At 43.7% G+C, this 24,697-nt stretch overlaps 1 protein-coding gene across 6 annotated transcripts in view; it reads right to left on the bottom strand.

Annotated features, from left to right (window-relative positions):
- The window catches only part of RUNX2 (RUNX family transcription factor 2), a 126,351-nt gene that overhangs the window by 46,880 nt on the left and 54,774 nt on the right, over positions 1 to 24,697 (bottom strand). For 5 of the 6 annotated variants that reach the window (XM_024765888.1, XM_024765885.1, XM_024765887.1 and 2 more), the window contains exon 4: positions 9,890 to 10,063. The exons of the other annotated variant lie outside the window; for it this stretch is intronic. In XM_024765888.1, the coding sequence (XP_024621656.1) occupies positions 9,890 to 10,063 (174 nt within the window). The remainder of the gene's footprint in view (positions 1 to 9,889; positions 10,064 to 24,697) is intronic. 6 annotated transcript variants of the gene reach the window in all.

The raw sequence follows: 24,697 nt of genomic DNA, 5'->3' as shown, positions 1-24,697 counted from the left end.
ATAGTGACTTTAAAGTTTACTACATGATAGACAGTACTCTTATCTCCTTCCCCATTTACCTTTCCTGAGAATGGCATTGCCACGGGTAAAAGTCTAAATTGCAGCTAGTTTTTTGGAGCCATTCATTGCAGACCACTAAAAACACCTGAGTCCCTTTCAAAAGCCTGTGTATAATCAACACTTCACACTTGATGCCCAAAGTGACTATCAGAAAGCAGAATGGGTTCACTAAAAACTTGTTTCCTAGGATTACGAGAGCAATAGGTTAAAAGAAAGCTCCTCTGTCTGCTGTGCATCTTGACCTCAGCAAGAGACACACCTTACCTCTAAAGGGATGTACAGGTAGTTAAAAGGCCCACCAGAGAGTGGTTGTTGATACGGCTCACGGTCAGCTTCCAGAGAGGAACACAGTGGCATATCCAAGGGCACGATAATCCTAGTTACGTCCTGCATCTTCAGCAAAGTCTTTAAGAATGAAAAGCAACCTTCCTAAGCTTCAAGATGAGACAGAATTGGGAGAAACAGTCAACATGCTGGATGAGGAACCAGAGCTATAAAATAACCCTACAAGATGGAAGGAGGAGGTGAAAGTGACACCATGAAATCGACAAAGAACAAGAGTACAGCGCGGCATTTGGTCAACTCCAAGACCGGACAGGGCAAGTCTGCCCCAAGAGCAGAGTTTTTCATGGACTGCAAGCCACAGTGTGATGGGATGACAAAAGGTCAGCACAATCTTGAGATGGATTAACAGAGCACGAGTGGACCCCTACCCCACCGGTCAGTGCTGCAGGGTTGTGTTTTCTCGAGGTAGCGTCAGCCCAGAGCCCTGGAGAAGACAGAACAAGGCATGGGACCTCCATCTGTCACACGAGGAATGGTTAAGGAATGGCCAAGAGCTCCCACCTACCCTCAGCCTTTCCATGAGACACCTACTTCCCAGCTGAACTGAAGCTTGGATTTCCCCATGTCCTTCCTCCTGACCTTTCCGCTTAGCTGTTGCTCACTCTCCAAGGTCACAAGATGAGCCAACTCCTCTTCAGAAGTTCTTCTGTCTTTACCCTAACCTACCAACCTCCAGAACATTCTTTCTTCCACATTGGTAAGTGGCTCAACATCTTCCTCGTTTCCCTGACTTGCACTGAGTCCTACTGAGTCCTAGAGAAACTGTCATTCCCACTGACCATCCACCACTGCAGGGCCCACTTCTGTTCACAAGCTGCAACCACTTCAGGAGACAATCACTGCTGACTGGCTCTTCCCAGCATCTCTGTCCTTACCTGGGTCCTCAGTGATGCTCGAAGTCATTTTCCTTTCCCCCCACTCACCTTGCTGACAGCCCCAAAGGTGTACTGTTCTTCTAATCCTTTCCCCTACACCCTCCCCACCTAAAACCACCTTGTCAGACTTCACCTTCCCGGGACACTGATTTCTAATTTCAGCCCTGAGAGTTCCAGAATCTCCTGGTGCCTAAGTTTTCTCTCTCTCTCTCTTTTTTTTTTTTTGCAGTACGTGGGCCTCTCACTGTTGTGGCCTCTCCCATTGTACAGCACAGGCTCCAGACGCACAGGCTCAGCGGCCATGGCTCACGGGCCCAGCCGCTCCGCGGCATGTGGGATCCTCCCGGACCGGGGCACGAACCCGCGTCCCCTGCATCGGCAGGCGGACCCTCAACCACTGCGCCACCAGGGAAGCCCGCCTAAGTTTTCTTATTCGCTAAACAGGGTTCACAATACTGACTCTTCTGTGAAATCTGTCCTCTTACTGACTCTTCTGTGAAATCTGTTACAACCAACTGTTTTTAAACAGTTAAAAAGCAAGTCCTTATCAAAATAAACAAAGCCCTGGAAAGAATCTGATGGTCTTAACTGGGAATAGTGCCATACAATTTTATTCCTGGAATACTTCTGCATATATTAAAATGAAAAAAATGGAATGAAAATACTTTTCAAACTGATAACATCTGTAATATAATGTTGCTGCTATTAATACCACATAGTACAATAAACTCCAGCTCTCTGTTTGAAGGCCTGGGTGCCCATCCACAATTCAACATCAAAATACACCATTAGAGCATCCATTATATCAAACCGCATGCCTGACTCGCCCCTCTCCTGGGGTAGCCCTGGAGGTTGAATATTTCATTCAAAGTTAGACTCTTATTCTGATCATTCTTCCCAGAATCCATAGCAAGAGGTAAAAAGGGGCAAGAAGGGTTCCTAGGCAACTAGTAAAGACATGCATACATGTGTGTACACATATACACACATACATATACGTAAAGCTCAAACTAAATATAAAACTACAAAGAGAAAGATGATGCTTTGGAAAAGAATGAGAGAACGAAACACAGACTTCCTCTGGGCAGAGTCCTTAAGTCAGGCTAGAAATGGAAGAGTCTTGGGGAAGGACAAGAAGAGGCATCATGAAGGACATCGATTCTCCTTATCATGATTCGATACTAACTGAGCATTTGTATTCCAGACAGGAGAACATTACGAAGACAAGATTTTGGAACTCAAGAAATTGATTTTTCTTGGAACATTACCCGTCTTGTGTTTTTCTAAAAGCGTAATAAAGTCAGAACATCTTCAGTTAATAGGGAATTCCAACCGACAGAAGTCCAGAGACCTTTAAGGACCTCATCTACGAATGATGCCAACAGTTGCAGTGACCACACAGCACACTGACAGCCAGCCCTTCACAGGGTCATACTGAGCTTTATCCTTCAAAGCAGCCCAGGCCGGACCTGAACTCCACTCTTCCTTAGTAGATGGCTGCTAGAGCTGAAGAGATGTGAAACTGTGTTCACACACAGGATTTGTGCTGTTTCTTCATAAGAACTGTAACCAGCAACCTCCTCTGAAGAGCTTTCCCGCTCACACGTGTGCGTGGCAGTAGCAAATTTTCCTGGCTATTCTGCCCAAAAGATCTCCAAGGAAGAAGACAGGACAAGACTCTGCAGTAACTTCAGAAATGAAAACACAGCACCACCCAACTGAAAGAACAGAACTTCCAACCACCTGCCTTGAGTGTGGTGATTTCAGTTCCTTAAGACACGAGATGCCTATAGGTGAGTAGGACCACAGTGATCGTAAAGCAGGGGACCTCATTTGACTCCCACTCCCCACATCTTACAATTCTTCTCACGCTGAAGGCACCCGCAGTCATCCTTCCTGCTCAGTAACAGCCACTGTGCCCCTCGTGGGTTCATCCTCTTCACACTCACAGCCACCGCCACCCACCCTCGCCCGCCTCACCTCCCAACTTGTTTTCACCCGAAAGAATTGCGGGGTCACTCGGCACTTGAATAGGACGGTAGTTTGGGACACGGCTGCTCAGCTGTGCTTTCCTATTTCTAAAAGGCTTTGCTAGTAAATGTCTCAGTGCAAGCACAGCGGCCTGAGGGCTAAAACAGCCAAACACATACACAGCTGAAGCCCAGCTGGCCAGGATCCTCTTAATGCTTAAAGGAGCATGTTTGCCAAGGGGACACGGCAGCAGACTGAAGTTGGGCGGAAACGACTTCGCTTCAGGCAAGGTAACTGCTGATAAGATCATCATGGTCCTATATGATGCCTGGCAAGTTGATCTTCAAGATATCCCTAAAAAGGTTACCTTGAATATAGGCTCATATATAACTGTCCTTTAATTAGCAAAAGCAATTGTATTGCATTTTAAAACTTAATTCAGCTACTCCTAATGCATCCCCATTATGAACATTTCGTCTCTGAGGATCCTAAATAATATCTGATGGAGAAAGAAAAAGACATTGGTCCATTAGGACACGTGCCACTTAGACAGTCAGCAACATGGCCGACTCAATGGCCATGAGGCTGGTTGCCCACTAAGAGTCTGGAACTCACAGTCAACTATAGTAGCTCAAGAGCCCGTTAGCAGCTCATTCCTCGAAGAGTCCATTTCCTCCACCTATAAAATATGTACTTTACAGAATTGTTTTAAGGCTTTAACAAGAACTTTATGTAAAACTAGTTTGTAAATGGTAAAGAGCTGCACAAATCAAAGTCTGAAATGGGAGGAAACTGGGCCAAGCGGGACGTACGCTGCAGCCTCCTGAGGGTGCCTGGTGGTTGAGTGCACAGGACCCTCCAGCTACATAAATCTGGCCTTAATTCCTATATTTATGACTCACTGGTGTGTAAGTGGGACCTTGAGCAAGTTTCTAGCCTCTCGGACCCTCGGTTTTTACAACAACGCTACCCATCTCATAGAACCGTTGTGAGAAATGCCTGCTACACGATCCACAGTCAATAAATGGCAGCTAAGAGTAATCCAATCAAATAGGTACTAGAAAAATATTCAGGGTAGGATAATAATGGGTCACACTTCCTGAAGAAGTCAAACACCGGTTCATTCATTCATCACCAAAACGAAAGTCACCAAGCAGTGGGCACCACAGAAGACAACAGGGACACAGAGGTCAGTAAAACATGGCCCTAGACTTTGAAAGTTCAAACTCTGACGGGGGAGACAGACGTGTACACAAATAATTGTCACCATGTGCAACGGTGGTGTGGGAGCCTTAGACTCAGCTTGGGTGGGCTGGAAGAAGCCTGACAGAGGTGCCAGCATTTGACCTGAGTTCTGAATGCGACCATCCTTCATTGCCTCTGGGGCTACTGCAGTCACTTCCTAAAGGATGACCCTGCTCCTACCACTGCCCCCTTATGATCCATGCTTCACACAGCAGCCAAAGGAGTTCTTAAAAGCATGTGAATTAGATAATGTCATTCTCTTGCTTCACATCCTTCAATAGCGCCCCACAGTGGTCTGGACAAAACCCACACTCCTTACCAGGACCTTGAAGACTCTCCTTAATCGAGCCCCTTCCCGCTCCCCTTTTTCACTCCACTCTACCTGTCCTGACCTTTCTGTCCCCTGCACACACCGCATCACTGCTCCCTGAGAGTCTTTGCCTGAGTTTCCCACCCCCGGCCAGAAATGCTGTTCCTCAGAGATCTTCAAAGCTCTTCAAACTTTCCAACCAAAATTAGCTTCTTCCCTCCCTACACTGCTCTCTCTCCCACTACTCTATTTCATTTCCCCAAAGCTTCTATTATTATCTGAAATCATCTTGCATGTATGCTTATTGACCCAATCGCTGACTCTATGTCACTAAAATGTGAGCCCCTGGTGAAGAGTAGCTATACTACCTTGTTCTCTTACATTAATGCCTGGCAAAAAATAAGCACTCAATAAAATCACAGAATGCCCACCCCCAAGGTTACATGAATTTCCCAGGGCCTGAGCCAGCTTTTTTTTCCTCTAGATGCGGCTCACCCATCCAGAGAGTACTGAGTTCAAAACAGTGCTTATCCTGAGCAACATCTCCTAACACAGTCTCCCTACTGCACTGCTACCACCATGCTCTGAATCAAAAGAAGTGGACATTTGTGACAAGCTAGGTGTTTCCTAGCACCCAGAGACAGGCAACCGACGTCTGAAAGATTTAAAAAAAAAAAAAAAAGAGGTGCAGAGGAAGCAACTTCCTCAGGAAGCCATGGGGAGGGCCTGGGCCCTCAGGCAGAACGTCACCATTAAAGACCTCAGCAGAGTGACAGGTCAGACCTGCACTGCAAAGAAGCCAGCCCACCATATGGCCAGGACCTTGAGCCCTAGGAACTGTAAGACACGCTAATGTGAAACACTAAAGGCTTAGGACTTCTTCACTTTACAATTCCTAATTTCATTTCACTCTTCTGGGAGTTCGACGTGCCTTCTATGCTGGCATGTGGGAGAACTCAGAGTGACTACACAACCATGATCACTGTCTACAGTTTGGGGGTAAGAGCTTGAGATATCAAGAGAGCCAAGCCGATCGATGAGAGATAACTGGGCCCTTTCTGTTACAAATACCTTTAGCCAACCATGATCACTGTCTACAGTTTGGGGGTAAGAGCTTGAGATATCAAGAGAGCCAAGCCGATCGATGAGAGATAACTGGGCCCTTTCTGTTACAAATACCTTTAGCCAACCATGATCACTGTCTACAGTTTGGGGGTAAGAGCTTGAGATATCAAGAGAGCCAAGCCGATCGATGAGAGATAACTGGGCCCTTTCTGTTACAAATACCTTTAGCCAAAGGATTCCATACCTTTATGGAACTAAAATGCAGGTGTGGCATATTGCAAAGAAGTTACAAAATCCAGTCTCTTAAGGAGAATTGAAATTTAATCATGTGAAAATGTAGACCCTAAACTGAAATGATACCAAATGGTTTAACCATGTGCGTGTTCTACTGAAATGTGATTTCTGCTATTACTGTTCATTGGAAGGGAACAAAGGCACCCTGGGATGGGAAATCAGAAAGAACGGTCAACACGAACCAGGCATGATAGTCCAACCCTCCTTGCAATGATTTCTTCTTATCTAAACTTTCATTCATTCAACATTTAATGAGACGCTAGCTACCACTGTGCTAGGCACAAAAGAAAATAAATGCCTGGAATAAATCCCTCAGAGAATTTCTAATCTAGAGGGGAGATACACAGAAGCCATAAAATAAGGCTATCTCAACTGAAGCTTAGAGGATGGAGAGGCAGCCTCTAGATGAAGGTTCCAAGACTTGCATAAAGAAGATAACAGTGACCTTGAAGGACGGGTGGATCTTGTCAACACAAAGAGACCTCCATAGATAGAACAGTGTAAGTCAGGGGGTACAGAGGGAAGACGTGTACATTATAGCCTTGGGAGAGAATGTGGCTGTGCAAGGGCTGGGAAAGATAACTCTTCACTTAGACTTTAACTCAAGGACAGAGCTTTTCTGCTCTCCCCCATGTTCCCTAAGACCCAATTCTCTACATGTGGTTCACTCTAACTTAACACTTATTAAATAAATAAGAAAATTAATCCAGGGAGAAAAAAATGATCTGTTCAATTCACTTTGAAGTTGCTGCTGCTACGGATGTTTCTGGGCTGTCCTAATAATCCAGGTCATTGTAGAACTCCGCACATCCTTGGTTATGGGTAGATACTTGTATTGTCTCACTGACGACAGGCGGGGGTTTAAAGAAAGGGCATGTGGCCGACAGTGGGTAGGGGCAGCATGAATGTGTGTGTAAGTCTGCAAATTTGGAAAGCTCAAGGAAGTTGTAGGGCCCAGTACCTTGTGGATGCTTTAAAAAATGAGGAGATTCATCTATGAATCAGTTCTACTGATGCCACCATCCCAAAATGCAGAGCTAATGCTCTTGTACTATAATTCCAGAAAGCGATATTTTCGTTTTTAAGAAGACATCCAGTGAATATTGCAATACTGTTTTTAAATGATCATGATGGAATTGCAGCATGATATGGTATAAGACCAAACATACTGCCTTAGGAGTCAAGAGACCGAATTCTGCTCTGTCACTAACGTGCTGTAAAACCGCAGACAAGGGGCCTCCCTGGTGGCGCAGTGGTTAAGAGTCCTCCTGGGGCTTCCCTGGTGGCGCAGTGGTTGGGAGTCCGCCTGCCGATGCAGGGGACGCGGGTTCGTGCCCCGGTCCGGGAAGACCACACGTGACGTGGAGCGGCTGGGCCCGTGAGCCATGGCCGCTGAGCCTGCGCGTCCGGAGCCTGTGCTCCACAACGGGAGAAGCCACAACAGTGAGGGCCCGCGTACCGCAAAAAAAAACCCACAAAACTGCAGACAAGGAGCTTAACCTCCGTGAGCCTCCTGACGGGGAGGAGGCTGATACCTCGAGGTGAGCATGGTCGGTGGATGTGGCCAGGCTTTTGCTCGGCTCACATGCTCATCCGGCAGCAACGTACCCCGGGCCTCTTTGGAGCCTCCCTCTCTGCACTCATATGTGGGGTCAGGGGTGCTGCTAAAATGTAGATCCTCTTCACAACGTTTACCTAGCTTTCGGTTAATGATATCTAAGGTAGCTTTGGATTCTAAAATGTCCTCTGGGTCCCATTTTCTGGTGTCATCTTTAGGTTTGAGGACAAAGCCTTGAGAAAAGCATCTTCTTAAATGAATCTAGCAGCACACACGTTCCGAAGGCCATTTTAAAGGCTTTAGCCATCAGCAAAATATAATCAGTAAACAGTTAAGGATTAAAATATAGAAATCACACATTTAAAGAACCCAGGGGTTGCCAAATCATAGAACATATATTTTTCTTATATATATCTTATTAGCCATCATAAGACCCTTACAAATCATATATAAACACTTCTATATATGTATACACATACTTCTACACACATACACACACACACACACACACACACACACAGAGAATCTAAGGATTACTATAAAGACAAAAGTACAGCTATTATGAACCTTAATCAATGATCTAAAATCCATCACTTTAACAAACTACTGTATATAAAATAAATAAGCCATAAGGATGTATTGTATAGCATGGCGAATACAGCCAATATTTTATAATAACTATAAACAGAGTATAATCAATAAAAATTTTGAATCACTATGTTGTACATCTGAAACTAATATAATATTGTAAAAACTATATGTCAATAAAAAAATAAAAAATTAAAAAATTCAGTCCATTACTTTAAATGTAGTAGCATGCCACATAGCGACAAGCTTCAAATTCACAAGTCGGTGTGAATTTCACCCTGGCATTTTCATCAAGGACCCATGTCTAGTGAACACACTAACCTGACTCCTACATTTCAATAACTGGAGATTTATTTAAACCTAACACATGGCTATTCTTCACAGAGTTCTATGTTTCTTCTCTCATGCAGATATCTGGTTCTCTTCAGTGTTTAGATATTTTATTTTTATAGTTCCATATTATTTTAAAAATACATACTCAGGCATATCCATATATTCAGACTAATACACATAGACCCACAGAAACCTAAGTAAACATCCAAAAAGACATATTCCTAATAAGGGCAGGACAGAAGGAGAGGTAGGTAATTTCGTTTATAAACAATTATGCTTATAAACCGTTAAAGACACTCAAAACCTAACGGCTACAGACAAAAACCTAACCATTAGACAAGATCCAAGTTGAGAGTTTATTGTACATTTTGAGTTATTTTCCTTCCCATCTAGTCGCTCTGCCGACAATAGTAACTAGATGACATGTTGAGTTCCTTGCTGCTCTCAGTACTGTGATCTGCAAATGAAAGACCTATGATGATTAGCACACACTCTTGTCACCATGGCATAAAAGCAAGCAGACTAGTCCTACAGGAAGATCTGCTTTCGCCCAAGTGGGGCAGGAAAAAAAAAAGGGTTGGGAGTCTTAATGCACCAAATGTGAATGATTGGTCTGTAATGCGATGCTGATATTAATTTTTAAGAAGAAAGGTAAAGCAAGAAGCACACTGGAATGCATAAAGAGAAATGTCACATGGAGAACGGGAGCTCAATGTGAATCAGAGGGGACTTCTGTCTGCCCGATGGGCCGCTCCTTGGTCTTGCCTTATAACCAGCAATTAAGGCTACCTGTTAGCCCAGGGCAATTTTCCAGCCAACTTAATGAAACAGTTATACATGTAAGAAACATTAGCCCAGATCTGAGATGGTAATGCTAATTTTCTAATAGTGAGGGTGCGATGTTATCCCCTGCACCACCTGGACACAATATAGAAACTGACAACAAACATTCTCCCAGACAGCATGGTATTACCGTCCCACCAGTGTGCAGACTGACATCGCTACAGAGGACAGCATCAGTACAAACTTCCCCCAAATTTTATCCCAAAGTTAGTGGATACTGGTATTTGGTTTTTATTAAAAAGAAAAAAAAAGAAGGCCAGTGTCTTCAAGTGTTGATTTCTTTCATCATAAGCCATTTCCCAGCTCCAGAAGCTTTGAAGTGAACGCGTCTTATCTGTCAGGCAGCCCCTCACCCCCAGCCTGCCGGAGTCTGCGAAAGTGAGACCTATGAGTCTGTCTTACCTGTAATCTGACTCTGTCCTTGTGGATTAAAAGGACTTGGTGCAGAGTTCAGGGAGGGCCGTGGGTTCTGAGGCGGGACACCTACTCTCATACTGGGATGAGGAATGCGCCCTAAATCACTGAGGCGGTCAGAGAACAAACTAGGTTTAGAGTCATCAAGCTTCTGTCTGTGCCCTGGAAACAGCAAATCATAAAATAAAAGCATATTAATTAGCTGAACAATTGACCATGCTAAATAGATACGTGAACATACATACTAGGGGTTTAAGCCAAGGGATTGTCAATACTGATCTTTATAATGATGCGTCTATATAATGCCTCCCATTCCAAAGGGCTTTGTAATAAGCATCGTCCGGTGGCAAGCATCCCTGGTTCTGTTCTAGGAATGGAGAGCGGAGGGGCCCAGAGAGTGACTCAGGGCCAAGCATCAGCGGTGAGGCCCAGACACCAGAGCCCAAGAGGGATGCTCTGGGCAGCCCCTCTGGCCTCTCGGGGAGGCTGGGAAAGGTGACTGTGTCCTGGGCTGTGTTTGCTCATTTCATGAAGGAGGAAACCTCCCCTGAAAGTTGAGAATCTGTGCATGGGACACACAGTGGGGGCCATACTTGGGGCAGAAACAGAGACAAACACATCTGTTAAAGGGACACTTCCATGATGACCATAAGTGACTTTTTCTTTTTTATGTTACCACTGTACCTTATGGAGACTCCTTTCTGAAAAATTAAAACTCAAACCGAGAACCCCTTTAAGAGGAAAACAGAAATACAGGCAAGGAAACTCAAACCCTCAAGAGGAATGTGGATATTTTGTGATACACCAAAGCCTGAAAGCGCATAATAAACTATGTTAAATCAGAGAGAATGCTTTTTTTATTTTAAATCTAGCACTGTGGTTCTGTAAGAGAAACTGAAAAATACCCTTTGGGTTACCATGTGAATGTTGAGAATCCACTATTTAAAAAAACAAAAACAAAAACCTCACTTTGTCTCTCTTCTAGTTTATTCAAGTGTAAAATCCACAGAAATTCTAGATATTAAAGAACTATGTAAGTTGAACTATAACCAAGGTACTAAGACTTTTTAAAAATCATCCAATCATTCCTAGCAAAGAGCATGGTATTGCCTTGGTGCAGGTATAACTGGAAAACACCTGAATCTTGATGCGACATTAGTTAAGTGCAAATCCGTAGAGTGGGACTATGGTGAACACGTACAATAACGCCTACTGCCTAAACAGAAATATATTCCATATTCTGTACCAGTGAAGCCCTGGTGTGTTGCCCCAACAGTTTAGTAAAATGTTAAGTAACGGAAGCTGATTCAAAGAAGAGCCATTTAAGATGATGACTACAATAAGAATTTGCAGGGAAAATTAAGGGCATTAGGAGTAGTATCTATAACAGAAGAAAACCTTGAAGGAGGATTATTAAGAGCCTTCGAGAATGGGAAGGTAGATTCTACAAGTAGCAAGAACACCTCATCTCCCACTTAGTACAGGACAAGAGGAATGTATCAGGACAGGGTTAAGCTGAACATTAGAATTTCCCAACTATAAGCTGTCTTCCTAAGACAAATTCCTTATTTTACTTGCCCCCAAATGTATTTTCCTGTCTCCTTTTTCATTGCCTACCCAGCCCAAAGAAAACAGACAGGAAGCCAAGGTTTGGTAATAGGAGTGTAGCTGTCTCCCCAGCCAAACATGTTCCAACTAAGGCCCATTAACTGAAATGCACCCACCACCCTATTTCCTGCCAGTGTAAGTCTGGGGCATGTGCTACAAATGAGGGGCTAAGATTGGGAGAAAAATGATCAGGAAAAACTAGGGAAACTCATTGCTTACTCATAGTCGTTTTCCCCACCATTTAGGACTTTTTAATCCAGATTACACATAGATTTTAGAAATCTAAAGGATTATTCCCTAAATCTATTAGGGATTACCCAAAACAGCTCCCAGACCCCAGGAAGTGAGGTGTTCATAGATGAAGTGACCAAGGCCTGCAGAGAGAAAACAACTAGCCCATGGGTCTTAGCTACTGACGAGCTCAGTCTGGACCAGGATGCAGCCCGGGTCCTAGTGGACTAATCCTTCCATACATCACGTGGCACCATCCATGCTGGACCCCAGCTTCTCCCTTCCTCTCCCAGCTGCTACGAAGGACTGAAAATATTCAGATCGCCAAGGGGAGGCATCTGAGGACTAAGCCCTGGGAGGTGTCAGGTTGGTTTTCAAGGCAGGCAGAAGCAGCAGCAAGGATTCAGTTACAAAGTTAACAGCTCACCCATTACCCTAAACAAGCTTCCATCACTATACCTCGCTGTGTCTTACAAGGTTCACGATTAGAGAATCATACAGTACTTGTCACACTTAGATCCATGGATTCTGTTCCTCATACACATACCAAAAAAAATAAAGGATTGCTGTGGTGTTGATACAGCTGTAAACATTAACAAGAAAGCTTATGGAATTGTCCCTGGAAGCTATTTAATAGGCCATATTTTTGGAATGGCAGATTCCCTGAGGGCTGGGGGAGCGGGGAGGGCTACACCATCTTGCATGGTTCCTTTACATACTGAGGCTTTATGTGGGCCATGGGTCACAAGAAAATTTAATAAGCTTTGCCTCTGCTTTCTACAGCCCTTTCGTTAGGTTTTCATGGAGACCGAATGAGATGTGAACTCAGCACACAAATGCGTGAGGACACGTTTATTTTCTCTGAGTCCGGTGCTTCGGGGCAGTAATAGGAGGTCGTAGGCAAGAATAAAGAACCTGGAGGAGTATGGATGTGTGTGAGAAATTTAAGAGCAGGTGAAATTTGAAAAGCCTCAATCACCTTTTGGAAATGATCTTCGAAAGCAAGCTACCAAGTATCTACACGCACCCTAGTGTAATTCGGGGAACATCTGCAGCTGCATCTATACAAAAAAACATACCCATTTTTCTTCCTAGAATGTCTGCCCCTTCACAGCCACCACCATGACCACAACAAAATTCTTGCAGGAGAATGAAGAGCAAAAGCCGATCGGGTTCTTCATCTTTCAACCATGACAAATAACTGCTACCGCTAAACCACATCAGGGTGACACAGGAATGACGGGCTGAAAGAAGACGTACTTAAATCCTCAGCACCCAAGCCGTCCCTTCGGAAACTGGGGACTCGGAAGACAAAGGGCACACCGACTTCAGTCAAGGACAGGGTACTCTGCCACGGTACAGGGAGAACCAAACCTCATCCAAAGGGCCAAAGAGTGGATCTTCCAAGCAGGAGGAAGCTATAAAGAATGGAGAACTGTTGTCTCCATGTTGCACAGTCTCGGACTATGCAAAAGCTCGGTCCTGGATCTCCTTTTCTAGTTGCACTGCCTGCCTTGATCAGTGGCTCTCCCATCCAAGCTGAATAAAAATGTCCTCTACGGAGCTTTGAAAAATACAGATGTCCATCAGCTCAATTAAATCGGGAGCTCTGGAAGAGGGTCCTGGGGAAAGTTATTCTTTAAAAGCTCACGACATAGTCCAACGTGCAGCTGAGGTAGTGAGCCACAGTCCAGGACGATCCCACAACCCCACTCGCTCAAGGCCACCGACTCACGTCCTCGCCTCCCCCATCGCTAGGGTGAGTCCTGACCTCTGTCCTGAGTTCCAGGTTTGTGTGTCCCTCTGCCTACTTGACTTTGATTCTCCCCTGGGACATCTCAAAGGTATCTTAAATTCAGCATATTTAAGACACAATTCTTGCTTCTTCTCTCCAAGAAACCCCGTTCCTCCCTAAGAGTCCCACATCTCAGATAGCACCAGTCACTCAGTCCCTTAAGCCAAAAACCTTAACACTTCTCTTGATTTCCCCTTATCCCTCACTCCCCACATTCAATCCATTAACAGATTTTGTCATTTCCATCTTGAAAGTCTATCTCGAACCTGTTCAGTTCCACCAGCACAACCCTCACCCAGGACCCCATCATGTCTCTCTGGGCCTCTGCCATTGCCTCCCTTAGTGTCCCATTCCAGGACTTTTCCATTTTCCTGAAATGCTCTCCCCGGGATTCTTTGTACAGCCCACTCCTTCTCATCCCTTAGACCTCAGGGTGAACACCACCTCCTACGAGAGGTGCCTGCCTACTAGACCCAGAATAGGTGCCCTCTCCTCGAGCACACCCTGTGTATTTCCTTGATGGCTGTAACCACAATCTGTAATTATCTCATGCACTGATTTGTCTCCCCTGCAAGACTATGAGTCCAACAAGAATGACTGCTCTGGCATGTTTACAGCTGTAATTCTCACAACCCAGTTCAGTCCCTGCCGTACAGTAGGTGCTCAATAAATGTTTATATAATAAATGAATGAATGTTCTCCTCTTTTAGATAAATGTCTTGGTTGAGAGAAATTTTTCTGGCCCAGGATATCATATTATAGCACTGTCTTTCCCAGAAAAACTCTTCCCTTCTTATTTGGCAGTCTTGTGAATCCAGCAGGGAAACCCCTTTTTTAGAGACCAGACTTTATTGATGTTTCCTAAGAAATTTCCCTGAAGAACGTTCATTTAAGTGAAAGCTTTTTTGCTTGCTTTCTGAGAAAGCTGCATTTGCTCTTACTATAATTCTTAAGCATTGCTGCACGACATTTAGAATCACAGAGCTGAAAAGGACTAGAGAAATCATTTTGACTCTCAGTTTTAGAGCAGTGTACTTCTTTAACGGAGAGGACTCTGAGTCCCTGAGAGGGGAAGTGACTTGCCCAAAGTCACACAGTTAGTGGCAGGACGAGAACTCAGGTCTTCTGACTGCTGGTCTGGGACTCGTTTCCCTCCCATTTGCCAACCAGCTTGTTTTAGATTAAAACAGCACATCATCAGTCATTCAGAAAAAAATCACAGTCAAAAGTGAATTTCAAGTGGAAAAAAAAGTAGTTTTCAGAACAAATTTCATTCAAAAAGTTCAGTGTGTTTGGCTGAATATGACTTTTGTTGCAACAAATTCAGGGGCACAAGAAGAAAGTGTGATGGAAGGGTCACAGCATTCACACATCCCTAGAGCAAAGACACATGAGGAACGGTTAAGTCACCAACCAATAGTCTAATGGTCCCATTCTTCCCCACCCAGCTCTTTCAGTCCAAGGGCAACTCACCCACGGTGAAAGTTGGTAATGTTGCCTTTAGAACTTCTGCTTAAAAAAATCACGCTTCTGAAACTGGTCCGTGAAGACTCTGAAACCGTGGTACGTGAACTACAAAAACAAACGTGCCACTCTGATGTAACCCATTTCGCCCATTTTTATAAAAGTCGATTGAGCACCGCTTCACAACTCTGGAGAGGCGGGTGGGCGCCCAGCCAGAACCTCACGCTCTGTGCCCTGTATTCACAGCGTGATGCAGTACGCCAATTAGTGAGCCCTCTTGAAGGATGCCCAAGTGCACTTAACAGAAGAGTACTCCTTTCACAACAGGCAGGGCGTGTCACAGCCCCTTCACTCTCACGTGGCACAGAAGGGTCATTTTGCTGGTCACTAGGGCATGATGTTTGACAGCTCCTCTCTTTACAGTAGTATTTTTAAATCAGTTTTAAACACTCACTTGTTTTATTAGGTATCTATCTACTTGTATCCTGGGTATCAGGAAGATACAATGTTAAATAAAATAAAGTTAAAAGGCAGATCTGCGATAAAGCATCAATCAGGAATCAGTATGGCGTCCAAATTCAGGTCAGTTAGTCTAGCTAGTGTGTGCTGGGCATCTACCATGTGGGTCTCGCTAGGCATTTTAAGGAGGAGCGGGGAGAAAATATATAAGATAACGTCCTTGCCCTCAAGCAGTGCACAGTCTAGTAGGGAAGAAAGGCAAGTTAAGTCTAACTGCAAAGGACTGTGTGAGACAATCACTGAAATGCTACAGCTTGGGGATCAATTGAAAAAATATAAATATGGACTATTTCAAAATATTAAGGAAGAGGTGCTTTTGGTGATTATGTAAGAGTATGCCCTTACGTTTTAGAATGGGTAACTAGAGGTTAAATGTCCTGATGTCTGGTAATAAAATATAATATTTTGCTAAAATATTTCAGCAAAATAACAAATGAAGCAAATACAGCAAAATGCTATTAATTATAAAACAAGGCGATGGGTACCTGGGGTTTTATGAAATATAATCTCTTTTAATGTATGTCTGAAATTTTTCACAATAAAAAAAAAACTTTAAAAAGTAAGAAAATGCCATTGGAAGAACAGGGGAACAACTGATGCTGACTAACAGGGAAGAGGAAGCCCTCACCGATGAGATCATGATGTCCTTGAAGGTGGAGGAGGATCCTGATAAGCAGAGAAGGAAGAAGAAAAGCTGGTTGGAGGACAAATGACAGAACCATGATAACAGACGTCCTGTGAGACAAGATGGTGCTGAACATATATGAGATATTAACCTAACCAGAGGCAAACCATCTTCAAATCACTTGACACTTCTCATTTGACAACATTAATTGTTTTCAACGATGCAATATATATGGAAATCTGTCTTTTAAGACAGATCTTTTCATCCCCTGACCAATAAAACAACACTTTGGCAGCCCCTGAGACCTCCTGTGCCATGCCGTCAGGCCCACCTGGAGGAGAGGGGGGTTCTGGGAAGACATGAGCTAACTTTGCTGCCAGCAAGTCAAGTGACAGAATGAGATCTGGGCCAATACCCTAGGGCTCAAGCCACAGGGTAGAACCATCTAAGAGTGTCGTGACAATGACTTAGAGAGTAAAAAGGAAAAGGGGAGAGGACTTGAACCAGAAGTACCATTTTCCAGAGTAAATTGGTTACATGCAACAGAGATGCTATTCCACAGCAGTTCTGGGGGGACAAAAATGATGCCTTCAATTCTCATCTCTCTACCCTGAAAGTGGCACATGAAAGAGTGTTTGCAGGGAGGGGTTACGGAACAGGATGACTACTTTTAAAGTCATAACTCAATTCCAAATGAAATTACTTGGAATTTTACCTCTGAGGATGAGCGTTACTACATTCCCGCAAAAATGGAAGATGACACAGACTCAAGTGAGTTCTTAGGGAAGCCATGCAAAGTTTGGATCCAAATACTTTATTGAGGCTCTAGGTTAAAAACCTTGATTTTCTGCATTCCTACGTACATGTGAAAATGAAAATACTATTGAGAAAAGTGAAACTCCTATCTGTTTACATTCAGATGACTACATTTCACTGGTGGTTTGTGAAAGTCTAAAAATCGAAGACCTGTACCCTTGTCATGCACACAATGTTTAGCTAAGTTCTTCGCCTCTCCCTGACACACCTCCCTGTGCCACTACAAACAGTCCCAACAAGCTTCTCCTCTAATTTCCCTGTTTCCATTAATATAACTGTTTTCTAGTCTCCCAGGCTCAAAATCCAGCCTAGGTCTTTTCCACCTCCCATTCCTAGACCCCAGCATCCGGTCAAGCCCATGCCTGTAGTTTCTGCAGGTCTAGCCCATCTACAGGGATGAGCCCCTAGCTTCCATTCCCACTAGGACCACTCCTAACCTCTCACTTGTGGTTAAGATACCAGAGCAGCAGGCTGGCAATATGAAAGGGCACCAACCAGCTGTATGACCACAGGAAGGGTTTAATGGAACTCTCTGAGACTTAGCAAAAACGAAGAGTTCGTTTCCATAATTTCTAAAGTCCTTTCAGTCCCTAAATCCTAACATTAACGTTATGTACCTGCGCAAACCCTTTCAGTCGTCTTACAGTGTCTATCAAATTAAACAGAGCCCCCTGAGCCCAGTAAACAAGAACCTGGAAAAGACGGTCTCAATGTACCTTATCACACTTTCTTCCAATGGCTCCAACCATACTGCTCCCGGCCTACGCCCCACTCATACTGGACTCCCCACAGTTCTTCAGAGTCCCCGTGCCTTTGCCCAAGCCGCCTCCTCCACTCAGAACTGCCTCTCTCCCCAGCACCTCCATTTGGCCAAATCCCTTCCCAGTCTCAACCTGGTCACCACATTTGTTCTGGTCTTTTCTGTCTCTAGGGCCTCGGTGAGCCCTCTGGTTTCTATCACAGCAAACTGAGAGCAGCTACAACTGCTTTTTGTCCACTACATGTGGTTATACTTAAGTGTAGTAGGCATTCAGTAAGCATTAACTCTCTGTGAATTGATATAAAATATTTATATAAAATTTCAAACCCTAATATCTTAGATTCTCCTGGACTTGACTGTGAACCCCCTGAGGATGGGTGTCACGTCCTACATCTAACGCGTAACTTTGAGCCTAGGTACAGAGAAGGCACACAACAAATACTTGTTAAATTAGTAAATAAGAACATTGTTACATTCAGAATTATCTCTCCTTTTGTCCAGTAAAAGTCAGAGAGGAGGGGGGGAAAAAAAAGGCTGGTTATTGGGCAACATTTCCCACAGTAAAATTGATGAGTCTCTAATCTTTGCTGGGAAAGGCTGCTGAGTCATCGTTTTTCCTAAGACTATGCTGTCTGGTTCAGGTCAAAAACTATTTCGGGACTAGAATAATGAAATGGACTAAGAAACTGTCTTCATGTTTAAGGAAGGCCTGGAGCCCCTCCGAGCCACTGGAAATTAGCAGCCGTGGAATATGATGTGTGCATGGGGCCCCAGAGCTCACACAGGACGGCCTGTGAGACAAGACAGCCCTAGACCACTGTTAGTGTGTGGCTTCAGACAGAGGACCACAGATCATAAACAAATCCCCTTCCAGGAGATTCTTCTCTGATGGCATTTCAAAAATGAACTAACAGATCTTCCCTCTAAGGGCCTTCTTAATATATAAACCAATTTCTAAAGGAAAAAAAAAAAATGGTAATCACTACCACATATCTTCAAGAGCTCTCTTTCGAGCCCTTGAACAGTCAGGCATGTAGAATTCAGAGTTTATCAGGAAAGAAGAGAAGAAGAACAATTTCACCCAAGAGAGGTCTGAAGCCTTCCAAGTCTCTTGGGTAAAAACATAATTATGGGAAGAAAAACATAATCTACTCAAGAGACATAATTACATAGTTAAGCCATAGACTCCATAGAAATATTCTAGGAACTCCAGTTCATAGAAAAAAATGTTAAAAGCTTGAATTTGCTTTCTTTTAATAATAAGAGGCGCCAGTTTAGATCAGTGAGTAAAAAGTTCACTCTTCCAAACTCGTATGGAGTCATTTTTTAAATATAATTAGATGCATGAGAGAGATCATTGAAGGACAGCCTCTTTCAAAATGTAGGCTTCTAAAGGTTAAAGAATTCAAGATCTTTCGATAAATACACAAATGAAAGAATTGTGAGATATTAATTCGCATGTATATAAATGCAAGTTACTCTATAATTTTTAGATTTTAGGCTGTGGCAGATCCCGACAATCAAAGAATAAGTATCTGGAAGAAAGGACATTCGCTCACCAGGGAATAACCCCTGAAAAACGTATGCTTAGAGTACAATCCTTTTTCTTGAAATAATGGAGTCAAGCAACCTGAAATATCTAAAGAAAGAGAAATTCATGGGAGGTAAGGAGAAAAAAGGATTTTAAAAATGTAAAGAGGGCTTCCCTGGTGGCACAGTGTTTGAGAGTCCGCCTGCCGATGCAGGGGACACGGGTTCGTGCCCTGGTCCGGGAGGATCCCACATGCCGCAGAGCGGCTGGGCCCGTGAGCCATGGCCGCTGACCCTGTGCGTCCATAGCCTGTGCTCCGCAATGGGAGAGGCCACAACAGTGAGAGGCCCGCGTACCAAAAAAAAAAAAAAAAAAAGTAAAGAAAGACCAGATGAAAGCGTAATGGAAATATACAGGAGGAGATGTAGTATTTTTGCAGGCGGTGGAAAAAGAACTAAACCGGGAACCCGGCTGACTTCAGCTCAGCCCCTCTCCTCTGTCCTAATACGTCTCTAATCTACTTTTGCCTCTTCACCTCTAAATTCTCTGGCACTTTCTTTCTAGTTCCAATACCGCTACCCTTGACTTTGCCTGCCTGTTGTTTCCAAGGGATGCTTCTTTCTCCATCTTTACTCACATTCAAAATAAGATTATATGAATTCGAATTTTCAGAGCTGGAAGAGAATGTGGATTTCACCAGACCATGTTTTATTTTAGAAAAGGAATTGATGCCCAGAAAACCCCTGTGACCTGTTTGAAGTCACGGAAGTAGGCAGTGACACTGGACACTAGCCCCTGACCAGCCTCTGTCCTCTTTTTCATATGCCAGGCTGCCATACAAGGAAAGAAGGAAAAAAAGGCTAAGGAAAAGAGACCTAAAAAGAACAAAATAAGAAAAAGCCGAGAAGCTTAATTCAGAGATTTTGTTACATTATACCCAGTCTTACTGACTCCGTTTTATCACAACACATCTTGTTCTACTAATTACAACCCAACATCCACAACTGTCCTGGGCCATCAGAATCCACATCTCTCCCTTCAGTTTCTGGGAAATGAACAAAAGATCTCTTTCTCTATGTCTACACTTCACTCACAAAACTTAGTAAAACTCGAGTGTGTTAGTTCTGAAAACATTTCCTTTGCCTTCTTTGACTATAATATATTCATACACACCACAGTTTTGTGTTACTGGCCTTTACAGAGACCCCACTGAGAGATGTAAAGATTTTTTTTTCTTAACGGTAACGTTTTAGGCAATGGAAATGGTAGTTTCCATAGTTGAACAAAAAGCATCACTGTTTATTTGCCAATAATCCAGCTAAACATGGATGGCATTATTCTTCAAAGAGTCTAGTGACAGCTAGCCTACAGACTGTCACGCAATTCCTGGATCCTGGCTGAGTTTCCTTAGCATGCGATCTTCTCTGTTTCTCTTTCATTATTACGGTTTGGGGCATGTGCTGTGTGACTGTGTGTGTGTTTCGAGCAAAGAAAAAAAAGCACTACATCGAAGCAATTAAAAAGTGCAAAGGGCTCCTCTCTTGACATTTGCTGCTACAGCCGAGGAACATCATTTTCAATTTTCCCCTTTCTGTAACAGGAAGAAAATGTTAAAAAGTAATAACCAAGGAAAAAGTCAGCCAGCTCCCGCAGCCTGGTCTTACTGTGCTGAATGGCAGTGAAGATCATAGAAGAAGAAAAAAGAAAAAGACAGGGGAGAAAAAAGAGGGGGAGGGGGAGAATTTCTTGCTCAAACTGGACCTAGTCCAGCTGGCAAGAAGAGGTGGTTTTCTTAACGCTTGCAAAACCTGATTACTTTTTTAAAGGAATGAAGAAGAAGGAGAGGTAAACACAGCCATTAAGACAGATTTAAGGTACTTAGTTTTAATCTGGTCTAAGGCCTCTCCAATTGTCTGCCGCTCTACAATTCTCTGCTCACTAGACAGGAACAGGGGGTATGTCAGTGTCTTCCGAGCGGCCAATGCTGTCAGCTGAGCTCTGTGGTTACCCTCTCAGGTCAGGCATGGAAGGAACAGCGGCTTAAGCAATAATGGATGGATGTCTGTTACGTGCTGTGTCTGTCAGAAGTCTGTTCTACTGCATTAAAGGACTATTGTGTTTATATCTACACAACAGGTCTCAAACAGATTGTTTAAACATGCTTAAACAGGAGATGTCTTTGAAATAACCCCCCTAATAAAAGTCAGATGGGTAAGGAACTGAAAAATGCCATCAACAACATTAAAAAAATAACAACCTCATTTCTCTCTAAACTGCAAGGGTAACATGACATAAACTCCAAAATAAAACAGTTTACAAGTTAAACTCAGAAAAATTCCCTCGTGGATCAGCAGCCGCCTTTTCCAATGGAATAGCGCTTATCCACCCATCCATACACCCTTCCTAAACGCTGCTGCACGCTGTACTATAGTCTTGATAGACAGATAATTGCTTTGTTCAGCCATGTGTAATGAAGGGAGACTATTGTGTTAATCCCGGTACTCTTATCTTCTGCGAACTCTGAATAAAGAACTGAAAACTCTACCCTCTTCATTCCAAAACAACCAGCGTTTACTCACTTTCAGATCTGCTAAAGTGTTCTTACATTCCACTCTGTCACTAAAGGTGCCAAGTATTTTGAGTAGGATCAAGTTATTGTTATATAAAAGGGAATCTAAAGTAGTGTTAAATGGAGTTAGAAGATAGCAAGTTTTACCTTTTTTTTTTTCAAGGCACAACAGATTAGAAAAGTGCATTCTTGTCAAACCCAAGGAAGTGGGTTGGTGGCCACTTTTTCAGAGCTCATTATCTTCCCGGACCGGGGCACGAACCCGTGTCCCTTGCATCGGCAGGTGGACTCTCAACCACTGCGCCACCAGGGAAGCCCAATATTTTTTGAAATATTAAAGAAAAAGAACCTTCAGGTGATTAAAATTAAACTTTTTCCAAAAGCAGATGTAAAGTTTTAAAGATTTTTGTCTGCTGGCTTCGTGCTGAATTATCTAATCAGTAATGACAGTTGAAGATTTTTCTTTTGTCTGCGTAAGATGTATAAAGTATTGGCTTTTCCACACACACGTGTGTAGGGTTATAAGTTTACATTATCTCTATTACATGCATACATATATATGTACAGAGAGCGACAGCCCAGTGGAAGGGACAGAGATACCACCAATGTCAGTTCCATGTCTCTTTCCAGGTAACTGGGATGTTGTCCTCTTGAGGCCCAACATGCTGTATACTCTACTTACACCAGGACACCACAACCCTTCTGACTACTGAACACACCATCAGCCTAATTAGATGCCTTGGTTTTATTTCAAAACTGCACATGCTCAAGAATCCAGGAAGCCCACTGGAAAAGAAGGAATATGGTCTGCAGAGTGGGGTAACGAATGAAACAACGTCATCATTTTATTCTTTCCCCTCTGGGTTCTATCACGTTCATGGACCTTAATGGTCACAGAAATGATATCCTTTCTGCTCCAAAGGTAGGCTCTTCCCAAGAATTCACTGGCCTAATGGCTCAACAAGTCCTACTAACAGCCCATGAATTCAACCGTAAAACTCTGTCCAATAGAACTGAGGATTGCCCAACATGTAGTAAGAAAGATAACACGTGACTAACCGTCAGGAGATTTGGGTTCTGCCACTAATAGTAGCTTGTGAACTTCTCGGGTACAGAATTTTCTCATCTGTAAGATAACAAACTACCTAGCTTACAATTCTAAGAATCAGTGATGCCATGGATGTCTCACCTGTCACCATGGGTTACACACACACACACACACACACACACACACACACACACAATTAGTGAACTTAATGCAATAGTTAGAAGACCAAACCACCGTCTGACTAAAAGCAGAATCCCATATCTAAATCTGGGCCTGACTTTACAAGGATCAGAAAATCTGGAGTCTGTTTCTGGCTTTGTCACCAACTTGGTTGTGGAGCTATAGGCAAATAATCTATCATCTCTATGACTCAACTTCCTCCTATGACTCAACTTCCTCATCTATCAAATGAGGATCAAAGTATTTGCAACACAGGGACATCATCAGGATGAAATGTAACAGAGGTGAAAATGTCCTACACGGGGGAAACCACGATGCAAATACAATATTCATTTCTCAATTAAAATTTCCTAAGCACTTATTATGTACCATGAACTATGCTACACCAGGGGCCCCAGCATATACTTGGGGAGGCATCGTATAAACAAATAATGACAGCAACGTGACAAATAGCATAACTGAGGTCTGAACAGGCAAAGGGGAACCGAAGAATAAATGCTTAACTTCCAAGAGCCGACAGAAAGGGCTCACAGAGGAGATGGCATCTGAGTAAACTTAAAGGATGAGTAGAATTCAGTCAAGCAAATGCAGAAGAAAAAGACATTCCAAGCAGAAGGAACAGCAGGTGCAAAGACAGAGAGGTTAAAAAAGCATAGAGGGAACAATTTGGCATGGCTAGGGGTGTGGGAGGGAGGGGGTCGGGTAGGTCAGATGCTGAAAGGCCTTGTCCACAACGTCACAGCATCAGAACTTCACCCTGTAAATAACAGGGGATCACTGAGATATTGTAGGCAAGGGTGTGCCACGGGCTGATTTATAGTTTCAGAGGACCACTTTGCTTAAAGGGGAAAACAGATCTAAAAAGCAGTGCAGTTTGAGGCATGAAACCACTTAGGGGATTATTTTTATATTATAGACCAAGAGACAAACACTGAGAGTGTGAATTCAGCTACAGCCAGGCTAATGGGTATGCAGGAAAGCATTTCAGACACAGAACAGAGACAGACAGGACAGTAGAACAAGAAGATGTAAGAGGTAAGGTGGAGGGCTTCCCTGGTGGCACACTGGTTGAGAGTCCGCCTGCCGATGCAGGGGACACGGGTTCGTGCCCCGGTCTGGGAAGACCCCACATGCTTCGTAGCGGCTAGGCCCGTGAGCCATGGCCGCTGAGCCTGCGCATCCGGAGCCTGTGCTCCGCAACGGGAGAGGCCACAACAGCGAGAGGCCCGCGTACCGGAGAAAAAAAAAAAAAAAAAAAAAGAGGTAAGGTGGAGAGCATGAGTCTCCGGTTTCTGGTTTGGTCAAATAGGTGACTGTGGGGCGTTCAAAACTGGTGAAACTAGAGGGGGTTCCTATTTGGGTGGAGAAGTTTGGTTAAAGTGAAGGTGGGAGGATCCCAAATATTGTAGGGGACATCAGTTGGAAGTACCTATGGGACATACTCAGGTGGAGATGCCCAGGAAGCAAACCAGAATTAAGAGTCTGAGATTCCGAAGAGGACGGAGATGTATTTTCAGTGGTCACAGGAACGTGAAGCCATCGGTGTAAATGACTCGGTCCCTCGGGGAACAGATATAGAGAATGAGTGGAGGAGAGTATCTTAAAAAGGAGTCTAAAAAGCACAAACACTTAAGGGGTCGGCAAGCAAGA

The sequence above is a fragment of the Neophocaena asiaeorientalis genome, unplaced genomic scaffold (assembly GCF_003031525.2).
Source record: "Neophocaena asiaeorientalis asiaeorientalis breed wild unplaced genomic scaffold, Neophocaena_asiaeorientalis_V1.1 scaffold46, whole genome shotgun sequence".
In the NCBI taxonomy this organism is placed as follows: Eukaryota; Metazoa; Chordata; class Mammalia; order Artiodactyla; family Phocoenidae; genus Neophocaena; species Neophocaena asiaeorientalis.
This window is presented reverse-complemented; position numbering and strand designations above follow the sequence as displayed.